This window comes from Hoplias malabaricus, chromosome 11, assembly GCF_029633855.1.
Source record: "Hoplias malabaricus isolate fHopMal1 chromosome 11, fHopMal1.hap1, whole genome shotgun sequence".
Taxonomy (NCBI): domain Eukaryota; kingdom Metazoa; phylum Chordata; class Actinopteri; order Characiformes; family Erythrinidae; genus Hoplias; species Hoplias malabaricus.
In genome coordinates, this window is record NC_089810.1 from 9,174,067 (window position 1) to 9,198,560 (window position 24,494).

Genomic DNA, 24,494 nt, shown 5'->3' on the forward strand with positions numbered 1-24,494 from the left:
CATTGATGGTGTAGTAAAAATAGATAAAAGGAAAAGGGGGTTGTCAGGACAGGCCTCTAAGCAGAGCTATTTTTAGCCCAGGCCCAGCTCCGTCCGTGGAGGGGGAAGGGTCAGCGCTTATCAATAACACCACAGAGCCACACCAAAGCCGCCACACGGCAGTCACCTTTACATACTACATGCATTCAAGGTGAAATTAAATCACTTTTAGTGCGGGAGATCAAAGGATTATCTTAAGTGTGGTCCTCTATTTTCGGAGCCAGCTCTGTGGGCTTGTAAAGGGGAATGTGTCAACACTTCAAATGCTGAGAGCAGAAAACAAGCAGCTTCTCTTAAACAGAAAGATGGTCATTTCTTTCGGAGGGCACGTATCTGCCTTGTAGATCCCTGAAATAGCTGCTTGGACTTGCTCTGTGATGACTTAGAGTTTCTTCTGAATTGATGAACGGTCTCAAAAGAAGGTAATCGTGTTGTAGAGATCGTAGTTTTTAAGGGTGTGAATGGAATAACTTCTGAGGAAACAACCTAATGTTTTACAAGTGATAAGACATTTAAGTGTGGCAAGATGTCACAATCTGGCTAAACAAACTAGCTCTGTGTTTTGTGCCCCCTCTGTGTAGCTTGGAGTGACCGTCCTCCTGAGTAGACATGCTCAGATTTGGGAGATCCCCCCGTGTCTATGTAAATGGGACAAGCTGCAACAGGCCCAAAGATGTATTTGAGTGCACCCGGGGCTACTGCTGCCCCTCACCCCTCCCTCTTTTTCCCCAGCTGCAGCGTTGGCTAAACCTTAGCCCCAGTATACACTTTTTTGAGATGTCTGTGTTTTTATTTGAAGTCAGATTTGCTTGGTCGGTAGTTCAGAGTGTTCTACCTTCACTGATCCTGGAGCTGTTGCACAAAGCAGTGTTTCTGAGAGCTGAAGACTGGCTACACCACCTCAGCATAGATTTGGCCTGTTAACTGAATTTATAATACACCTGCACACACAGATTTGATCTCAAAATGGACATACGTGAATGTGTACATAGGTATTTACATGTAACTACACGTGGGTTATATCTCCTTACTTACAAATGTCAATCTGAGTGTGTTTAACGACATTAAGGTAAACCATATGCGAACAGTAGGGGCATGGTGATGCAGCAGGTTTCATCACTGTCGCACAGCTCCAGGGTCCTGGGTGGTGTGATGGCCTGGTATGGACAGGGTGTTTTCCTGCCTTGCGCCCCACTTTTTCAGTTAAGCTCTAGACACACCGTTGTGTGACAATGACAATGAAAAAAAATGTAATTCAAGTACTGAGGGCTCCGGATTGGGAACCACTCTTAAATTATAGGAAGCTATCTTTATAAAGATCTCCTGTGAGGTGTTGGTAAAACATGTAGTACAATGAAATGTCCAAATAATTGACCTGGCTTTAGAGTGAAGGGGAGGAGAGGGGAAACCTGGAGAATGAGGGAGACAGAAAATTGCACTGTAAAAATCCACTTGAACAATTGACCTTAAAAGAACAAGAGCCATGCTTGTTTTGTGTGAGTTTTACAGCCTACACGTTCAAGCAATGGCCTGAGCATTAGTCTATACGAGGAGGAGGGGGAGCAGAAAGAGGAGGAGGGGGAGGAGGAGGAAGGGTGCGGGGAGGGAGGAAAGAGAAAGAAAAAGAGAGAAGCTGATCTACAGCCGAGCTGTAGTTGAGCCACAAGCGCTGTCCCTCTTCTCCGATATTGAGCTGTTGTTGTTGTTGATCTGGAATAGGAGCTGAACCAAGATTCGCTGCTTGATGTTGGCCCGGGATTTTACCTGTTACTCGATTTGTTCGGATACGGAAACTGTTGCGTTATTTTTCTCCTTCGCCGCGTTGTGTTGAGAGAAGACAGAGACAGAGAGAGGCGTGAACGGAACTGTGTCTAAGATGTCTATACTGCCTTTCACCCCTCCGATAGTGAAGAGGCTCCTCGGCTGGAAGAAGGGAGAGCAAAACGGACAAGAGGAGAAATGGTGTGAAAAGGCGGTGAAGAGTCTGGTGAAGAAGCTGAAGAAAACTGGGCAACTGGACGAGCTTGAGAAGGCCATAACCACCCAGAATATCAACACAAAATGCATAACCATACCGAGGTATCCGTCCAGGAGCCACTCACTCCGGCAGGGTTTTGTTTGGTTAGAAATAATAGTAACCAGTCAGCCTTGTAGCAGCAGAGTAACTCACAACAATACTTTTATCACATTTTACGGTTGTAGTTTATACACCCAAGGGATAGACAGAGTTGTTTATCCCACTGAACCCTGGGACTGGGATCTGAATAAGTTAGTAAGCTCTGTTTGGCCGGATGACTGAGCGTTTGTTAGCTGTTAAACGTCTTTGGTTTCTTACAGGTTTACATACGGCATTCATCCGAGCTACCCTTAACAGCAGGGTCCAGTTTCTATATAAATGTCTCAATACAGAACCGAGCTAGGCTGTGGACATCAATATTACCTGTAAAAACGGCGGTGAGGATTTGTGGGGCCGATTTCCTTACGGCTCTAACGCTGTTCCCCGCAAAGTCCTCGGTGTGAGGACTGAAACACTACCTTCTGAGTCCACAGAGAGACCAAGTTGTCCTGAAAATTGTTGTAAATTCATAGCCGTGTTATAAAACACACAACAGGGGCAATCTGAGGTAGTTTTTGACTTCATATGGACTGCATTGCGGAGCTCTTAGAAACTTGGTCGTTTAGCTTCATTAGCCTCTCGAGCTCATTTAGCCCAACGTTAACTTACTCTCTCTCTCGTGTACCGTTATCAAACCCACCATTTTCATCTTGCATACAAACGGTTAACGTCCTCGAGGTGCTGAATAGTGTAGTTTTGTAATTTGAATAGAGTGTATTTTCTAGGTATACAACTCTACTTTTTAATAGGCTAACTTGGGTAGGTATTAGCTGGCTGACTGGCTAGCTAGCTACTTAGCTAGCTAACTTGGTGAGGTTTTAAACTGCTGATAGGTATTCTTGTAAATACTTCCAGAAACGTAAGGTGTATTTTGGAGTGAAGCTAGCTAGGTTATCTAAAGGATTTATCTTAGCAGGACATCCACAATGTTAAACTCAGCTGCCCACAAAGCTTTCTCAGCTTAGCACCTGTTATGCAACACACTTCTAACTGGGACAGTGGCTGGCTCATATTGACAGTCCATGCCTTTGTGGCAAAAATAAAATAAAAATAAAATAATTATAATACTTACGTGGGACTTAAATATGTAAGTCATGTAAAATTAGTTAGTTAAACACAAAACTAGCTTGTTTAAAATGGTTTAACTAACATACAGAGTCACTGATTTGAATCAGTTTGCTATGGTCTTGATTCCAGGTTACACTCATGTAGTAAATACCTTCAAATTTGTATTTTTAGTGTTACATGGTTCATGTGAATCCATTATGCCCTTGGTAATACGTCAGTGGTCAGTCTCCAGTACTGTGATCTTTCAGGAGCAAGTAAAGCCTGTTATGTCACGGCCAGATTTGCTGCAGCTCTGAATTGGCATTCATAAAAATGAATTGTTTCATTTCTGGCGTCATAGCCCTTCATTTTATTGGGGCAAGTGCATTGTTCTGATCAGATTCTCTTTATTTCAGCAAGTATGATACACGTACAAGACATTCTTCTAGGTAAAAGCATACGCGTGTTACATATAACATGCTACGTGTGTACGATGTCAGTATGAGTGAGACATTAAGCTAAGGAAAAGGGTAATACAAATATAATTACACTTGCCTCAGTAATGGCCAAATACATCCTGTCCATCCTCACAATCTCTTGATCTAGCCTATTTTCCCTCTAAAACGTTTTCTAATTTATGGGAGGGGGTTAGATTGGTCATTCTGTACTGACATCACTGGTGATATGGATTCAAATTCCCTCTGATTTAAAGAGCTCATACCAGCAGAGTCAAAGCTGGGCTTACTGAAACTTAAGTGATCTTCCAGGCCACAGTGCATAGAGGTTCATGATCAACACATGCCTGTGGAGCTAGACAACTTGATCATTTAGGGTTGCACAGCAGAGCTGATATAATTGGAATATGATTGTACTCAGTCTGGAAAATATAACTTTTTTTGGAATAAGAATAAGACACAAGATTTGGGATAAGACACAAGAGCGCACAACCAGATCTGTTTTTTCCAATAGTCTGTTAGTATTAATCTCTCTTGAATAGATCTCATAGACCTACCCTTGCTCCCTCATTCTGGCATGGAATTCTGTTTTTCTGTGTTGTAAACAACTAGGCCTTCCACCTGCTTGTTTCATAACTTGGCACTGCATGATTTAACAATCAGAGATTTATGAAGAGACTTGTTAAATGACCATTTGCTTGCTTGGTGGCCTGAGCAGAATTTTCTGCCATGTTTTTAGATAAAGAACTTTCAGCTGAATTTCCTGAAAGAGTCTCAAATGCCGAAAAACTCCACAGGCCACCTTCTTCCTTTCTGATTCTTGTTATTTGTCAGAGGTACGCGGCAAATCGTCAAAACCTTTAGCAAGACTTCATTCATCATTGTGCCTTCACCTACACTCCTAAGCTGTGCTTGAGGCTTGTTTGCTAAACTGTTATTGATCTGCGAAAAAATATTTGTAACACAGAAAAAAAGACCTGGACATCTGCATATTGAATCACTCCGACAAGTACGTAAAACAAGTCTACACTTGTTGATCATGGAACATATATTAGTATGTGTCAGCATTTACTTAGATGACAGGCAGACTGTTTAGGCTAAAGAAAGGCTGAGAAAGTAGGTAGAGAAAGCTCATTGGGAATCCCCCATGACTCATGTTGTGTTATTAAATAGAGCTGACTTCAGAGACATGTTGGCGCCTGAGGTCACGTTTTTATGTGGGAGCAGGAGTGGCGTTGTCTTTCTATTGCTGAGGGTGGGAGAACTTGACCAGAAAAAAATGGGTGACCTCTTTGATGGGAGATAATGTTTTGCGTGCGGCTCTTTTTTCAATTTGTTGTCTTTTTCTTCTTTCTACCCTGTCCTGGTGCACTCAATTTTACATCGTAAAAGCAGACCACATGCATCCTGTTCTCCTCCGCAAAAGCAAACCAATATGTATGTTTGGTTCTACCTACGTATTCAACTGATTATCTTGTCTGTGTGTTTTCATTCATAGTGTAATTCACAGTAGAGCTTCTTTTAGGATGAATGTGGCCTTTGTTTGACCAAGACCTGCTTGGGTTTGATGTATTTTTGGGATTGTGATGTAAATACTTTTTAATCCGTAATGGTCATCCCCTACAAGATTGAGCTCAAACTATGGATAGGCAGTTAATGGAAAATTAACATTCAGAAGGTCTAATGGACCTGATCTTAGCTATTTTAGTTAGTTCTGTAGTTTTTTTTTTTTTATATATTAATTCTGTTAATATGTCCCCTGGGGCATGTTGATGTACTGTCCCCTTAAATCATATTACTGAGCATGTGGCCACATTAATGTGTAATTATTTGTCATTCTACAATGTACAATGAAATGTGTCTTCTGCATTTAACCCGTCTGTCACACTAGTGCACTGGGGGCTGTGAACACACACCAGGAGCGGCAGGCAGGCAGCAGTTGTGGGTTCACTTCAGGCATGGATGTTCCCGCCAGTCTTGGAGATTGAACCGGCAACCTTACGGTCCTCTAACCACTAGGCCATGGCTGCCCACGTGATTCTGCCCCATCCAGTCTGCAACATGGAGGAGAACCCAAACACAACTGAGTAACTCTTGCAGCTTGTAGCAAAAAATAAATTGCTGCTTATCAGCATCATTGGAACAAAAATCCTTATTTTAATGCTAGAGCATATTTACAGTACAAGCTTCATCAGTGAATCGAAGTAAAATGTTAAATCAATCATGATATTGATATGCTGTCAAATCAGTAACCAACAAAAGGAACATTATGGTCAAACAAGTCTCCTGAGGTTGTTACTGTAGTGGACTTACAGCTATCTCACAAGCTGCACCCACACACACACACACCCCTAAGAAGACAAGGTCGTTGGATACTTAACACACAATAGTGTACATATTTGTCCTGCACGCTGTGACATGGCTGCTCAGCAGCCAGGAATGCAGCGCAGGCCCTGGGGAGGGCGTAGGTTGATGTTTGGTTTGTGGTTTAGCCTGAGGGCTGGGGGTTAGGGGAAAAGGAGGAGTAGGAGGGTTAGTAATGCATGCACATGGAGAGACACACACACACAAATATGCAGCAACTGTGGTACAGCATGGAAAGTTCTCAGGCTGCCATAATTCACCGCAGGTCCTTTTGTGAGAGAGTAGACTGTCTCTGTTCTTTCAGGTAGCTGAAGGACAGAGAGGAGACTGCATACTCGCAAAGGCCAGCTCAGGAAATCTCCAGCTGTTCTGAGTTTACTGAGGCTAGAACTCTTCCACACATCTCTGTAATGCAGCCCCTTTCCTCCTGCTTTATTCAAACTGAACTCCTTTTTCGCAGGTTTCCGGTGGAGGCACAATGATATATTAGATGCCTGATTAAGATCTGTAAACATTAGTTTTACACGGATTCTTTTGTACGTGCTTATCTGGGAGAAGACAGATTTATGTCAGTACATTAATATGAAGCGTAGCTAATTCTTAAGATTTCAAAAAATCAAAAAACACTTTTTATAAAATTCCTCACCATTTGCTGCTCTCCAGTCTCTGTGCTTAAATCTGGTCTAATGTGTTTACAAAGCCCCAGTGTCTCAGTGTAAATGGGGTTTAAAAAACCTGTCTCATTCCAGACAACGAGACCTCGCAAACGTTTAGGATTCCTGCTCCATAGGTTGGGAATACAGGGGGTCCTCAACTTATCCCTTCCTACGTTGCGTTGTAAACCGATTTTCGGTGTAAGTTGGAACATACGTACATACTGTACGTAAATAACATACTGTAAGCACTTATCCTACCCCCCCACACCTATCCTCCTCGGTCCCGAGCCGCGTAACCGTGTATTCCGCGCACACCAAACACGAAGTTCACAATACAACGTTTACGACGCAAAACCACTTAAGTCGAAACAAGGCTTTATACAGTAAATGGGAGATGTGTCGTAACCACGAAACATCGTAACTCGGGACTGACGTGACCCGAGGACCTCCTGTATTCACTTATTTTTGCTGTAGATGGATCTGGCTCTGAATGTGCGAGATGGCACACTGCAGGAAAGCAAATGCAGACAAAGTTTTACAAAACGTGACAACTTGAGTTACAAATGTTTACATGTGGTAAGTCAGAAAGTGAATAAATACTTACAGAAGAGTTAAACTTCAGCCAGGCACAAACAACAGTTGTGTTGTTTGTTTGATTGTTTCCAAACATACCGTTGCACCTTAGATGTAGAGCTTCTGAACGTAAACAAACCAGAGAACAGCTTTTCCCCACAACTATAGAAGAGACTCTGAAATACAACCTAACTGACAGTATACAGGGCTGTTAGTGCTGTGTGTGGTTGGTTGTTTTTGTTTGTTTGCTTGTTTTTTTGCATAATCAACATTGCAGTGCATGTGCGCATTTGTGAAAGTGTTTAAGCTGAGAGAGGCCACATTGGGGGCTGGTGCATAGGAGGGTGCCCTCGAGTGACTGGTCAGCCACACTTTCCCATTGTTATTTCCACTACCTCTTTATTGACCACAGCTAGTGTTCATCATGCATCCATTCATTTAATTTGGGCTTCAACTAGTTTTAATACATTTTTATATTTTAGTGGGCGCATACAACTTTGTGTTTAATTGAAGAAAGCTGAGTACGTTTGTGGGGGCCCCGTTGATGCACTTGATGGTGACTTTGGGTTGTGTGGGGGTGTGCTGAGTGTCTGGACAGACTAGGGGTCACTGGGGCTGCAGCAGTCAGAATAGAAAGTACACAGTTCATTCAGCAGCACTGCAGGAGTGGCTAGGAGACTCCAGACTTTGTCTTTGTCTGTGTGGACGGGGTGCTACACAATAGAAGCTGTTGGCCCTCTCTTTCAGTTCACATTCTTGAAGACGGGCCAGGCAGCAGCTCTTTGTGTCCCATTTCATGGTGAATAAAATCTTTTTAAATGGCCCTATACGTCTGTAAAAAAACAAATGCTTCTATTTTGATAAAGTGATGTGTGCTGATTGAACTATGTGAATTTATCTATATCTATATAAGTTCTTAATTTTTTTTTTCGTTTGTCTGTGTTTGGAGGTTTGAAATATATTCTTTGTGTAGTGTTGTCAGGACTGATGTACGTGCTTGATTTTCTTGTGCTAGGTTATTTATCATCCACTCGAGAGGAATGAAATCTTTCCTTCTTTAATTTCTACTTCAGAATTCTCTCTTGCTCTCTCTCTGTCATTCATACACCTGCCCCGTCTGCTGTCAGAGGTCTATGAGAAGTGAGAAAATCCTGATCTGTAGTGGAAATGCATTAAGATAATGGAGTTCTTTTGTGTGGCCTGTCGTGTGGCCTGGCACACAATCGCATGAGGATGATTCATGCCACAGTAGCAGCGCTGCACTCTCACACCAAATGACCTCTCAACGAGCAGCTGTTTGTTCCACTCAATTTGACTAACTGAAAGAAGTGTGAGATAAGGCCTGCTGCTCTTTAGTTTCAATGAAGCACTCGCATCATAGGAATAACTTGACCTCTAGAATTTCTAACAGTGGTCCGGAGAGTTTTGCTGCTTCTTAGAAAGTTGTGGGGCGTGTATGTTTTAACTAATCACAGGATCAATACTGTGCTGGTGCACAGTAGCATCAGAGCTATAGGAGAATGCTTTTGATATTCACTCTTTGCACAAGGAGGACTCCCCAAATATACTAGTATAAGTTTGTTTATTATTTCAAGTTCAGTGCTATGTTTTTGGACTGAGTTAAAAGGGAATTCATTCATTCATTATCTGTAACCCTTATCCAGTTCAGAGTCGCGGTGGGTCCAGAGCCTACCTGGAATCATTACACGCAAGACAGGAATACACCCTGGAGGGGGCGCCAGTCACCCGGAGGAAACCCACGTGGACACAGGGAGAACACACCACACTCCTCACAGACAGTCACCCGGAGGAACCCCATGCGGACACAGAAAGAACACACCACACTCCTCACAGGCAGTCACCCGGAGGAAACTCACGCAGACACAGAAAGAACACACCACACTCCTCACAGGCAGTCACCCGGAGGAAACTCACGCAGACACAGAAAGAACACACCACACTCCTCACAGGCAGTCACCCGGAGGAAACCCACGCGGACACAGAGAGAACACACCACACTCCTCACAGGCAGTCACCCGGAGGAAACCCACACGGACACAGAGAGAACACACCACACTCCTCACTGACAGTCACCCGGAGGAAACACACGCGGACACACACAGTCACCCGGAGGAAACCCACGCAGACACAGGGAGAACACACCACACTCCTCACAGACAGTCATCCGGAGGAACCCCACGCGGACACAGGGAGAACACACCACACTCCTCACAGACAGTCATCCGGAGGAACCCCACGCGGACACAGGGAGAACACACCACACTCCTCACAGACAGTCACCCGGAGGAAACCCACGCTGACACAGGGAGAACACACCAACTCCTCACAGACAGTCACCCGGAGCGGGAATCAAACCCACAACCTCCAGGTCCCTGGAGCTGTGTGACTGCAACACTACGTGCTGCACCACCTTAAAAAGGAATTTTTATTTCTATTATGAGAGTTCTTAATATAAATGAAAAGTTTGAAATATCAGCATAGCTGTATTGTCTCATTCGTTGTGGCGGCCAGACATCAATTGTGTTGTTTGGCCACTTCTAATATTGATCAGTTCATTCTATGGGAATCTAAACAGTTGAATGTGACCTTTTGAATAAGATGAAACACTTTTTCAGCTGATTTATTATAATTGAACAGCAGCTCATGGACTTTATTCACATTACCCCGGGTTCACAGAACACTGTAAGAACACCAGAAAACACTGTTGTGTTTAACAGCATGGGAAACAGCTAGAAACCTCCTCCAGTATTATTAATATTTAGCTTGAAGCAATTTGAAAAGTAAACATATAGCACTTCTCGTCTGGTAACATGGCAAACCCTAAGGGCTGCTTGGGAAATCTAACACTATTATAACCAAAGGATACTGCAGTACGAGTATTTGGTGTTACAGGGATTAAGACGTGTTCATGCTGATTAAAATGTTACGAAAGCTAAGGGTTTAAAAAAAACCATGTATGAATATAATAGGGCTCTTGTGCACACATTTGGAAATGTACACTCCGCCGTATTCTGCAGTTGGATGGGATTTGTATTCATTGGCAGAAAGGTTTTAAAATGAAAGGCACTGTTAGTTTAATCAGTCAGACACCTGGTGAAGTGTTGACTTTCACCATCGATCTGATTGGCTGTGGGCTGTTTATATTGAAGATGACTTCCGTGATACAGCACTTGAGAAGCTGTCTCAAAGGTTTCAGACAAAGTACACTACAGCAGGTCTAACAGCTCACAGGTGTTAACAACACGTCTAGCTTGCTAGCGTATTTCCTGAATAATAGGTCCTGTAGCAGAACCTTCGCATCAAGTCTGACTCATTTTAATCATCTTTGTATCTTAACAGTCTGAAAATGCTAGAAGGGGAGGTATATTCACTGAGTTGGAGCGATTATGAATTTATCATTTTACTTTACACACTGCAACAAAACAACACACATTGGAATCACCCCAGTCTCCAGAACACGGGGAGTTCAGCGCCTCATTCAGCTGGGTAATGAGCTGTTCTAAAGGTGTTTCTGTAGGTCAGCGAGGGAAATCCAAGCTATGCTTCTGTATGTTTGCGCCTCCCATTTTTGTGTATTTTAACTTGTTCTGCTACGAACAAGACAAGTGGTTCAGCCGCTGTTTTCCTGCTCATTTGTTTGGTCTACAAACATGACAAGTGAGCTCTGATTGGTCGGTCTGATTGTACTGCATCCGTAAAGGCAGAAAATGTAACATGTTCTAATTGAAAAATTTTAATGCGCTGCAGTCCATCCAGTTCGCACTTGGCGTGAAAGGCACTGGTAAAATTGGACTTTGTGTAAATAAGCCTTAAGTGTTGACGCTAACATTGGGAAATTGCCTTGGATTCCTGGGGATACCTCTGCAGACCGAGGCTGGGATTCCTAAAAAAACCTAAGGTTGGTGGGGACATGGCACTCGTTCTCATTCTCATTACATGGCACTGTACCAACCTGCACTGTCAGTTGGCACTCTTCTCCAGTGCGTTGGGCTGTGTAGTGATACTGCATTTGCAGCAGTACAAAATGAAGGCAATAGTTAACATTGTCTCAGAGGAAGCACATGCTTTTCCTCATCCACCCATTTTTGATGGCACCATGTGTTATAAGGGGTATTCAGCTAATGTGATGAAATCTGAAATGACAATTGGTGGTTGGGTGAATATTCAACAACTACCAAGGAATGAATTATGTTTAAAATAATAATAATTATTGCTGTTTCTCTACTCTCCCAGTTTCTGCATCTCACTCATAAAAATCCTGACTTAATGGTGTATGCCTGAACTAGGCTTTTATGCTTTTCTATTGCATTTACCAAGTGTTTACACCAGTACAGCCTGCTGTCCAGGAGTTTGACGTTGCTATGGATACAGAAAAAAAAACAGTTCTTATCAGGCATATCAGTTGGGTTTGTCTGAGTTTTGAAGTAGATGAATTTCAGGGTTTGTGCATGTTCATTTAGAGATCTGGACGTTATCAATCCACCAACTGTGAAACAAGACCACCCAGACCCAGGTTTTATTTTTATTTATTTATTTAGGCAGCACAGTGGCGCAGCAGGTAGTGTGTCGCAGTCACACAGCTCCAGGGACCTGGAGGTTGTGGGTTTGATTCACGCTCCGGGTGACTCTCTGTGGGGAGTGTGGTGTGTTCTCCCTGTGTCTGCGTGGGTTTCCTCCGGGTGACTGTCTGTAAGGAGTGTGGTGTGTTCTCCCTGTGTCTGCGTGGGTTTCCTCCGGGTGACTGTCTGTGAGGAGTGTGCTGTGTTCTCCCTGTGTCTGCGTGGGTTTCCTCCGGGTGACTGTCTGTGTGGAGTGTGGTGTGTTCTCCCTGTGTCTGCGTGGGTTTCCTCCGGGTGACTGTCTGTGAGGAGTGTGCTGTGTTCTCCCTGTGTCTGCGTGGGTTTCCTCCGGGTGACTGTCTGTGAGGAGTGTGGTGTGTTCTCCCTGTGTCTGCGTGGGTTTCCTCCGGGTGACTGTCTGTGAGGAGTGTGGTGTGTTTTCCTTGTGTCTGCGCGGGTTTCCTCTGGGTGACTGTCTGTGAGGAGTGTGGTGTGGTCTCCCTGTGTCTGCGTGGGTTTCCTCCGGGTGACTGTCTGTGAGGAGTGTGGTGTGTTTTCCTTGTGTCTGCGCGGGTTTCCTCTGGGTGACTGTCTGTGAGGAGTGTGGTGTGGTCTCCCTGTGTCTGCGTGGGTTTCCTCCAGGTGCTCCGGGTTCCTCCCACAGTCCAAAAACACACGTTGGTAGGTGGTTTGGCGAGTCAAATGTGTCCGTAGGTGTGAATGTGTCTGTGTTGTCCTGTGAAGGACTGGCGCCCCCTCCAGGGTGTATTCCCGCCTTGCGCCCAATGATTCCAGGTGGGCTCTGGACCCACCGCGACCCTGAATTGGATAAGGGTTACAGATAATGAATGAATTTATTCATATAGTGGGCTTCTACAGTGTAGTGTAGATATAATGAAGCAAACCTACATTTACAATCACAGAATCTAAATGTTAATGCAACACTAAACATTCCACTTACATAGATCTCTCTCTTCTGTGTTCCACAGGTCTCTGGATGGACGTCTACAGGTGTCTCACAGGAAGGGCCTCCCACATGTCATTTACTGTCGTCTGTGGCGCTGGCCTGACCTTCAGTCCCACCATGAGCTACGTGCTGTAGACCTGTGTGAGTTTGCTTTCCACATGAAGAAGGATGAGGTCTGCGTGAACCCATATCATTACCAGCGTGTGGAGACCCCAGGTGAGCCCTCTGAGCAGGAATGTGTTGCGTGTGACTTTAATTTTGATTATCATGTGTTACACAGTCATCTAGTTGGCCGTATGTTGCTGTTTCCTCGATGAGAAGTCGAATGACTTGTGTATCTGTTCATAGTTTTGCCACCTGTGCTGGTGCCCCGACACACTGACGTCCCTACTGAGTTTCCACCGTTGGATGACTACAGCCACTCTATCCCTGAAAACACCAACTTTCCTGCTGGAATAGAACCTCAGATAAACTACATACCTGGTTAGTGAAAAACAAACATGCCGCCAGTCACCCAGACATGAACTTGGGTCCACACACACACACACACACACACAGACACAGCCAGCCTTATTTTCTAGACACATAGTTAAACTGTTAGTCGAAATCAAAGAGTAAAGTCTGGGTCCTTATTGAACTAAGGAAAGCATTGGATGCACATGTTGATTTAAATGCCTGAGAATCTCGCTACACAGTGATGCTATTGGTCACATGCCCTGTCCAGTAACTGGAATAACATTACCCTCTAAACAGTGTTGTTGAGTGGTTGAGCATGGTGTGTCACAGTGTGATTTAAATAAATAGAAACTGCAATAAAATGAACAGAAAATGCCATTTCAGAATTTGTAGCTTACAATACACACTTCTCTATATTTATTCTTTATTATATACTAATAGATAATATTAATAGTTTTTTTTTTCAACATTCATTCATTCATTCATTATCTGTATCTAATTCAATTATCCAATTCAGGGTCACGGTGGGTCCAGAGCCTACCTGGAATCATTGGGCGCAAGGCGGGAATACACCCTGGAGGGGGCGCCAGTCCTTTACAGGGCAACACAGACACACATTCACTCACACACTCACACCTACGGACACTTTCGAGTCACCAATCCACCTACCAACGTGTGTTTTTGGACTGTGGGAGGAACCCGGAGCACATGGAGGAAACCCACGCAGACACAGGTAGAACACACCACACTCCTCACAGACAGTCACCCGGAGGAAACCCACACAGACACGGAGAACACACCACACTCCTCACAGACAGTCACCCGGAGGAAACCCACGCAGACACAGGGAGAACACACCACACTCCTCATAGACAGTCACCTGGAGGAAACCCACGCAGACACAGGGAGAACACACCACACTCCTCACAGACAGTCACCCGGAGGAAACCCACGCAGACACAGCGAGAACACACCACACTCCTCACAGACAGTCACCCGGAGGAAACCCACGCAGACACAGGGAGAACACAGCACACTCCTCACAGACAGTCACCCGGAGGAAACCCACGCAGACACAGGGAGAACACACCACACTCCTCACAGACAGTCACCCAGAGCGGGAATCGCTCCAGGTCTCTGGAGCTGTGTGACTCCGACACTACCTGCTGCGCCACCGTGCCGCTCCTTTTTTCAACATAGAATTTGAATTCTTTATCTGTTCCTTCCTCCCTCACGTAAAGACATTGTGTTTTTGAGTTGTGACGCTAGTCTCTTTCTTTGTTTCAGAGACGCCCCCTCCGGGATACCTGAGTGAGGATGGTGAGAGCAGTGATCAACCAATGAACCACATGGACACAGGTCCCAGCTCCATCTTCTTATCTTGCGTTCCTCTGTGATTAAAATCAGCTTGTGGTAACTCAGATTACAGACTGCTCTCTCATACTTGCATGTTTCTGCAGGTTCTCCAAGCCTGTCGCCCAACCCTGTCTCCCCTGCAAATAGCAACCTTGGTAAGAACCACTCTTGACTACTTATTCAGCACTTGTCCTCACCATGCGTTATACAACCGTGTTTAATGTTCATAAATAATTGCAGTCAGAGGCCAGTATTCACATGCGGATAGTGGTTTTTGGGTTTCCTTCTCCCTGAGTCTGTGATTGAGTAAAGACGGGTAATCCTGAGATTTCCTGAAAGTGAAGGTGTGCTTGAGAAAGAAAAGAGACAGAGAGATTTGATGTTTAATTTTCCTAAAGCTGCTTTAAATCTAGCGGGATTATCTAGACATCTTCATAACAAGTGTGCGCCAGGCCCTGTACGGAGTGATAAGTGAGGCCAGAAGTCCGCCTCCTCCGCAGGCCTGTGGGTGTGCCGCTGTTAGTTAGCAATGTGAGTAATGGCCCCGACATGTCCTTAACAGCACAACTACAGCAACTGACCTTGGGGAGGAACCACACAGCCCTGGAACATGAACACAGTTTCTTTGTAATGTCTTTCTTTTTTTCCCCCTAGAGAATGGGATTGTTGGTGATGTTTGACACTTTGTTTTGAGGACTGAGCGTGTGCATGTGGGTGTGTGAAGGAAATGAAGTAACAGTAAGGGGAATGTTTGCTGGTCAGTTGTTTGTGACGACATCAGCACAGGATGTTTTTCTCTGTGTGAAACACTATCTGACTTCCTTTTATATTCCAGATATTAAAGTTTTTGTTATTAGTTTTGAACTTGTACATGAACCATGCTGTGTTTGTTGAGTTAAGGAGCCCTAGTCTTCAGAGGTCGTAATCTACAAGGGCTTACCTCTTTGCTGTAAGAGGAAGCCTCATATGAAAGGAGTCTTTGTTTCTGTCCCCCCTGCTCAGCCCGGGGTAATCTAATGATAATATTGTATTGCCTCATTCTTACTCTATTGTAGAAGTAATAATTAGAAAGTTCTGTGTCTACAACCTGCTGCTTTTGAAGGGCTCAGTGTTGGGTAGAAGTGTAGTAATTTATATAGATTTGCACTCTGCATTCTTGTTTGATCTTTTCCACCCTATTTTTCAATGGTCTGGATCTCCCAGTGGACCAACACACACCAGGTCTTATTTAGGACTCTGCCTATAGGACCGTGTGAGCTGGATATTTTTGGTTGGTTGATTATTCTCAGTCCAACAGGGGCAATGAGCAGATTAAAAACCCACGCAGCATCACTGTTGTTTGATCCACTGATACCAGCACAACACACACTGCCACATCACCATGACCTCAGTTTTACACATCCACCACCCAAATCATACCTGCTCTTTGGTGGTGCTGTAGAGGTCATAACCATTGAGAACAGAATAAAAACAGGCTAACAAAATATGCAGAGCATCAGATGTTGTGGTCAGTGGAGCTGAAAGAATGAACAGTGAATGAAGAAACAAGGTAAACATAATATTTTTTAATTCATCATAGTTTTGGCTGGATTTTCATCCTTATATTATTATTATTATTAATTTCCAATTCCACACTTCATTTAATCTCCTTCGATCTCACAAAGTGTCACCAGCCTCAGGAGGGTGGAGGCCAACACATGCTTCCTCTGAGAAATGTGAGGCCAGCTCACTGCTTTTTATTTTTTAATTTTTTTTTTATTATTATTATTTTTTCTCCTCTCCCTGAACTGCTGCAACGCTGTTAAATGGTTTAGAGACTCTTCAGAGAAAACAAGGCCAAATGCGCTCTCTAGGACACCCCACTTCAGATGAGGGAGGGAGGTATCCCTTGAATGTTTAAATATCTGTGTGTTTTTGTGTATATGGAGTATATGCAGTTCGAATTGTATAAAATATAAATATAAATGTGTCTTATTTAATCATTGTTTCTGCTCATACTGGCTGTGCTAATTACAAATTTTAAATCTGCCTTAACGTCCTGCTGCTTTTTATTTTTATGTTAAATGCTAAGCACCAGCTGTATGAAAGTGTCAAACAAATAAATACAGTGGAATTTGAGTTCCTAACTTGTGTTTATTGATAGAAAACATGTTATTTCTTACAAATTGAAGGAATAAGGTTTAAAAGACTATTGGTCCCCCCCCCACAACGGTGTTGGGAAACTCTAATAGGCGTCTTGCCTGTGACGTAGATGGTGGACAACAACTCTAGAAGCTGCACTTAATTTAATGCAAAATGATGAAAAGGTGTGTTGTTTTTGGCTGCAATCATTCAATGTACAGTGGGACATCTGTGAACAAATGGCCCAAAGATCCCAAAATATCCAGAAAATGGACTAAATTTGTCCACTTTAAACGGACACTTTGGAAAGGACCCTCCGCTCACTCCGTTATCTGTAGCTCATTTCACTGGCGCTTTTCCAACAATATGGGCATGTAAGGACACCAACGAAAGGTGTTCAAGAGCCTCTGTAACATGGAGGTAAACAGGGTAAGGACACTCACTTCGCCTGTTTTAGTTGGTGTTAGTTAACGTTAGCTTGACTCGCTAAACTCGGTGTCTCAGATTATACTCGGCTACGTAGCTGCATTACGGAGGTTTATAGTGTCGGATGAATTCGAGTTCGACTTCGATCACATTTACAAGAATAACGCTACCTCTACATTTGAGTTTAGCTTATTGCTAGGCTATTGTCATGAATAATGTTGGTTATTTAGCTAGATACTGTCATAACAGTCAGTCATAACGGTGTTTTACCGCGGCGTTGTTCAGCGGTTGTCCACCAGTGACGTCACGGTCGCGTTCAAGAATTTTCGTAGCGAGCTCGGGTTTTTCCGTCAATTTAATAAAATTGTCAGTTTTAAAGCAAATTAAGCTGCTATTTTCATTTTAATTCATACTTATATCTGTCAGTAACTACAATAATGTGAAATATTCATGGAGGTCCATTAAGTGGTGCTTAGCCTTTAAGTCTCTTTCTCTTTATTAATTTGGGCACTTAAATCCATAGATATCCAGTCAGTTCATGTCATATCCTCTGTCTTTTAATAGAATCCTAAACTAAATAAGAATACTAATAATTCTTTTAATAATTACCATAAATGAAAATATGGTCTTTTTTTCTTGTGGTTCCTGTCCTATGCTAAAGGTGTGTGAACTCTGGAGGCTGCTACTTTGAAACCCTCTGCAGTAAAATCATGCGAAACGTTGGCTGTTTGTTCTGTCAAGTTTTAAACTTGCTTCAAAACAGTTTAATTACACAAGGAGTGCCGGAGAGTCGGGCACATTCATCTGCCTGCATCAATTATGTTGTGTTTGCATGACAGTAATCTCATATTCAAGATGATTTATAAAACCTGTTTTCACTCATTTTACATGGTTTTTACTTATCATCCTGTAATTGTAGATGTTCACAAGTGATTTCTCAGGCGCCTTACTGTTTTAGACACATGGAAACCAGTGCAATTTCCCTTTGATATGAGACAGGGTATCTCTGTGGTTGTTTTGCTCTGTTCTTAGTGCCCTATTTTTGTGTGTCTCAGATCTGCAGCCAGTAACATACTGCGAATCAGCGTTCTGGTGTTCCATCTCGTACTATGAGCTAAACCAGCGTGTAGGAGAGACCTTCCATGCCTCCCAACCTTCCCTAACTGTAGACGGTTTCACAGACCCCTCCAATGCTGAACGCTTCTGCTTGGGCCTCCTGTCCAACGTTAATCGCAACGCAGCTGTGGAGCTCACTCGCAGACACATCGGTAACAACTTCAATTGAGACCTCTGCTGAGTCTAAATAGAGTTCATCAATGATCACAAATATGATTCAGTAATATTTTTACCTACGGTACATGTGCCCGAAGTGAAAGTTAATTTTTTTTTCTTGTTCCTCTCCTTCTCTGAGGTCGGGGAGTGCGGCTGTACTACATAGGTGGAGAGGTGTTTGCAGAGTGTCTGAGTGATAGTGCCATCTTTGTCCAGAGTCCAAACTGTAACCAGCGCTATGGCTGGCACCCTGCCACTGTGTGTAAGATTCCTCCAGGTAAGCTGTTAGAGATAATACACTCACTGTAGCTCATACCTAGGGCATGAATGATATGTAACTAGACATGTTCAAAAAACATTTAAGAAATGAAACTCCCATGAACCCTTTAGCGGGAATATAATATTGAACAACAAACACATTATAGTGCGTGTTCGCATTTGGTGCGTATCTGGAGCCAATCAACACTAAATATAACAACATTTAAAAAATCAAACCAGTCAGTTTTTGTGGTTCACCTAATTCAGAAAACATGGGATGGAATGAACTGCTATGAGAGTAGAAATGAGTACTTATTAAATAACAAGAACAGAAGAGAAAAACAATCGTTTGTTCCTAATTCTCACTCGTCACTGCTAGGTTCTAATGCTGAGCTGTGGCTCATTATCATTTGAAGGAACATGCGGAAATTGTTTTTTCCGAGCAGGGCTCCTCGCGTCTCCTTCGTGTGCACTCAATTGTGGGTGAAGATGGACTATTTTTAAGGTGGAATTGTATGCTTGAAGACAAAAATGACTCTTAGTTTTACGTGGCTGACGTTTACTTAGCACTTTCGGTCTGTGTTTACTTTCTGTGTTAGCAGTCTCTGGAATTTAGAGCCTGTTCCACCTTCTGTTCCATCTGTAACAACTAAAATAAGTCAGTATTACCCCTCTATGGAGCAAGAATATCCTCAACTCAGTTCTTGTCGTGCTTTTTTAACGTTTGGAGGTCCCTTTGTTGTTTAAACAACTGCATATGCCTTTTCGCTGCTGTTAGCAGAGAGAGATTAGCATTTTATTATATATTTTTAAGCTATTTACTGTCTCTGGGGCTTTGTAAACACATTGAAATGGTTTCCAGCATGCAAACAGACTGGGGAGCTTCTTCAGAACATCTGAATTTTATAAAAAGTGTTTTTTTTGAATGTCAGGTACAGGAACTGGGACTGGTCGTTCTGATCAGGACTTTTTAGACAAGGAAATTATGATACTGTAGTATTTGATCTTTGTGGTAATTTGAACCAAAGCATGTCACACGTTTCATTAATACCACAGTCTTCCAGTGTGTGTGTGTGTTCTTTTCTTTTGACACATTAACAGTACTCTCTCTGAAAATGTAATGTGCCACTACTTGACAGTTGAGACTAAACCTGTCCACGTAAGCTTAAAATAGCTGAGATTTATAGCCTATGATCATATGTACGCAGTGAGTCATTTATTCATGCAACACTTATACTTCCTCAAGCTCATGTTTTGATTTTCTCTTTTAGGCTGTAACCTGAAGATCTTCAATAACCAGGAGTTTGCTGCACTGTTGGCCCAGTCTGTGAACCAGGGGTTTGAAGCTGTGTACCAACTGACTCGCATGTGCACCATCCGCATGAGCTTTGTTAAAGGTTGGGGAGCAGAGTACAGGTGAATACACACACACACACACACACACACTGAGACACTAAACTATCACAACTGTAGCCAAAGCAGGTTTGTGGACAATGCTGAGATGACGTTTTTGCTGAGAGATAGCTGAGCTACATTTAGTAAGTTTAGTAGGAAGGGTCATCTAGGAGCTGAATGGGGAGGAAGAGCATGTGCCTCAGATGAATATCTTGTGCAATCTCCCCAGCTCCCTCTTGTCACACATCACGGCTGAGGCCAACATGAGTGGAGTGGGTGAGGAGTGACTCATGGTGTGTGTGTGCGAGTGCACACGTGTGCTGTGCTGAAAGCAGTGGTTCAAAGTAAGAAGCTATGTTCAATAGTCCAACCCAGCATGTTTCCCTACCTTAAAAACGTATACACACACACCCTCTCACTTCTTTACACTTGCCCAGTCAGTTTTTTTGTACAATCCTCAGGCACCTTAGGATTGTACCACCCCCTCATCTGAGTCTCTCCAATCGAACTCTAGATCTATGTTCGTGAGAGCATAAAGACAAGGTTAAATGGAGCAAAACAAACATAAAATCACAGAGAAATTGAGTACTGATTAAATATGGCACAAACAAGTATGGAGAAGAAAGAAAACAAAGCAAAAATGAACAAAACCCAGTGTTTCTGCTCCTCGCACCTAACTTCTGTGGTCTGGTGTGTGGAGTAAACAGAGGCTCGTTCTCATTTAAAGGAACAGACCGTTTAGAATTGTGCTGATGTTTACTCATTATGGTACTTAAACTAAAGCACGTCACACACACAAAATTAAAACCCCAGGATGGTGTCAACTTTAGAAAAACACGTATAACTGGCTTATACAAAGTGGCATAGCTTCTATATGCCTCAGGGGTTGGACAGGCCTTCCACAACTTTAAAGCTAGCCATTTAAACGTCTCTAATGCCACTGAAAATATGAACACAAATAAGGTGTTTTATTACAAACATTAGCCTTAGTCTTAGACCATGGTAAACAAAATATTCAGTGATCGCCCGCACCATGGAAATGTGTACATGGCTGTATCCTGCGCTTGATCCTGGAGCTCACACCTGTGCTTAAGCTATTTGCTTAACTTGGGAGTAATAGTACTCCTTTGTTAATTATTGACCTGTGCCTAGTGCTTTACAAGGAAGGATAAGCCTTTACCCGGTGGTATATCACTGAAACTGGCATCATTATTTTCATATATTTATTTCCTTTTCATGTAATGAGTTTGTAATATTCGCCTGTCACTCATATAGTGATTCACATCATTACTGTGATGTTCCTGGGCCTATCTACAAAGAAATAATGGCTACTGCCCTGATACACACTCCAATCAAGTTCAACATGCTTCCCTCTCTCCATTCCTCTCACACACTTTCTTCTCTCAGTTTTGCCCCTTGTTCCTTTTTTCCCCCCTTAGATTTAATCAAGTTTTTAGCTGAACAAGTACTTATTTTGATAATAGTCACTTTAGTACAAGTGAATCATATATATGATTCGCTGCTGAGTCGTTTGTCTTGTAAATAAAGTTTACACATGCATTACGTTTGTGTGACAGGACTCAGCAGGTCCAAATTGTCCATACTTGGTTTACTACGCTCGTCCTGTGGTCAGGTCTACACACACACACACACACAAATATTCAGAGGGGTTTGGTTCTGGAAAAAACACAGGAGAGGTGTAAACACCTTGGTTACATGGTGATTAATGTCTGTATCTGCCCACACATCCCCTTAAGAGAAAAATTGAGAGAATGATAGATAGATAGAATAAAGGTGGTGGTGTGGGGGGCTCAGCTGATGTAACTAATAAAACCTATTTAAATAGTTTGCTGCAGCAAGACCTCTGTGGAGGTACACAGACAAGGGACCAAATGAAGAGACGTTAAAGTGGAGAGAGGGAAAGTGCCAGCAGGAGAGCATTGTGTAACTGTGGAGGAATGCAGTAGATGGGAGGGAGTGCGTGGGTGGGAGACATGCCTGTGTAGGTGGTGTTCACACAGAGATGGAGGGAGAGATTTAAAGAAGCTTGTTGAGGAAAATATCGAGGAAAGTCAAGCAGTGTGAATACACACTCTCAAGGTAGAGCTTAGATTTGATGTCCTCCTTGAATCCTTCAATATTCATTTATGTGCTTGTGTGCAACCACCTGGCAGTGCTATAATCCTTAATAAATGTCCTTAATATTTTGAAATCTGTGGTTCGGTGATGTATTAAGAACTAAGGCTATGCACCTGTGGCAACTTCTGGCCAATCGGGACCTTCATTAAGGGCTCGCAGTGCTAAAAGTGTTTTACTGACCTAGATTCTCCTCCCCTGCAGGCGCCAGACAGTGACCAGCACCCCCTGCTGGATAGAGTTGCACCTAAACGGCCCCCTGCAGTGGCTGGACAAGGTGCTCACTCAAATGGGCTCACCCAGCATTCGCTGTTCCAGTGTGTCATAGGAGATACCCTACCTTTCTCTCACCAAACCCAGGAATAAAACCCAGCTGACGACACCCAGGACCTGCCTCCCTCCTCCCTCCTGCAGCCTAGCGGAGAAAATGGACAGAGGAGGACAGACTGAGGTCCTCTGAAGTGTTTCTCCATCAGTCACTCCACTGCTTACTGGTTCCATCATTTCCACACCTACAGTTTTGAGCACTTTTAAACTTGGCTCATGGAGCTGTGCAACACGGATGTGTATTTTTTATATATAAATATATATATATTCAACAGATAAAGCCTAGCTCACAAGGTATCCAACCTTAAGTCTATGAACTTATATATTTTTGGTAATAAGCTAGACAAAGCTTATAGTACTTAAACTGTAATACTGTGATTTTCAGTATTCAGAGACATCACTGAGTGAGGAATTCTTTGTGTGAGGTTTGGGGAAATATGAAACTCTCAGGCCCAGAAGTTAGCCCTTTGCTTTAGGCTACAGCAGTCACACAGACCCTTCACCCCAGAGGGTTAGTGAAAAGGCTGTTTGAGGAGCCTATGACCCTAGCTGTACTCTATCCTAAAGTGATCCGACAGCTAGGTACACCTCGTGTTGTCATCGTGTTATTGAGTGTTGAAGCTCGCTTTGCTTGGTATGTTGGGCTTGGAAGAATTGCACCGTTAATCTTCATGCACTGAGCAGTTCAGCACAATTTATAGGATGATTCAGTGCGGTTGGCCTGGTTTATATTTTCGTCCTGACAGGATTGGAGTGTATTAAAACTGTTTAATGGTACTTAGTGTAGTGTAGCACAGCTGTGACCATAAGAAGCACTTGTCTGTACTACTCTGTCGGAGTAAATAAGTCTCGTCGATGTTGGAATTGGATTTTTGTCAATGACAAAGACGGTAGTTAATAGTGCCATTTTTCTTGGAAATCTTAGCTTGTAATTTTGCTTGACAGAGAAGAGTCATAGTAATTTTGTAATACTTATTTTTGCATAAAACCCAGACTGAAGAGTGCAGTAGTATATTTTTGATGTCCCATACTGAGGATTGTACAGAATATTAAAGAGTGATTTAAGCAGCTTGTGGCTGGATTTTCCTGTTGAGCAGCACAGGCTATGGACCTGGGCCTCGCAAATGGAATTATCATTGAGTTAATGATGGCTATGGTATAAAAATGTGATTATTTTTGCTGTTACTTTGTGAGATTGGAAAGCTTTTGTGCTTTTATCGTACCTGTAATTGTCTTACTTCTCTGCTGGCCGTCCTCACTTTGTAGATCTCTTCTTCTGGTTGGTTTTTGCATGTCTAGCCTTTAAGTTACTAGGCCTTAAACTTGAAAGTGGAATATAGAAACTGCTAGCCATGACTTAAAATAAGTAGAATTCAGAGATCCACTGGAAAGATTTTCTTGCTATGATCCTCTGCCTATTATTACAGGTCACTGCTGTGGTGGTGAGGCCTGCCGTGCTTTTGTAGGGCATCAGCGGGTTCTTTTTATGGCTTGGGGACCCGGCTAGTCCCTGGGAAACCAGACCAGGGGCCATATTTCTCAAGGGTATGCAAAAGTGCTGATCCAAGTTCACCCCCACTCACACACTTTATTTTTTTTTTTTGCTTTAAAGAGGGGGAAAGCTAGTTCAGCTTTCTTATTTGGAGAGATGTAATGGATATGAGTCTTTCTTGTAATGAACATTCAAGACAAGGACAATGTTACTGATGCAAAGCATGGAATAATGACGATGCTTATTAAACAGGCTTGTGAGCGGGTTCCAAGGTAGGTCTAACTGACACGTGTGTGAAAGCACGTGTTCTCCACCTACTCTAAATTTGTACAATTCTCTCAAAATATGTTTTTAAAAGCACATTAAAGGGACATTGTAAACTCAGGACCACCAGCCCCCTCTGAAGTAGAACAAAGCACGTCACACATTTTACACTATTTTATTATGAACTATATTTG

The 24,494-nt window shown here is 43.0% G+C and overlaps 1 protein-coding gene across 2 annotated transcripts; it reads left to right on the forward strand.

Moving 5' to 3' along the window:
- The first annotated feature begins 1,664 nt into the window (after nt 1-1,664).
- smad3b (SMAD family member 3b) lies at nt 1,665-24,485 on the forward strand. 2 transcript variants are annotated; one of them, XM_066684267.1, is made up of 10 exons: nt 1,665-2,118; nt 12,820-13,013; nt 13,146-13,280; nt 13,771-13,986; nt 14,541-14,612; nt 14,714-14,764; nt 18,212-18,424; nt 18,568-18,705; nt 19,958-20,102; nt 22,422-24,485. In XM_066684267.1, exons 1-10 carry the CDS (start codon nt 1,916-1,918, stop codon nt 22,543-22,545), a joined length of 1,491 nt encoding a protein of 496 aa, XP_066540364.1. In that variant the 5' UTR covers nt 1,665-1,915; the 3' UTR covers nt 22,546-24,485. The 2 variants fall into 2 exon arrangements, with proteins under 2 accessions (XP_066540364.1, XP_066540365.1); XM_066684268.1 differs by lacking the exon at nt 13,771-13,986.
- The last annotated feature ends 9 nt before the right edge of the window (nt 24,486-24,494 follow it).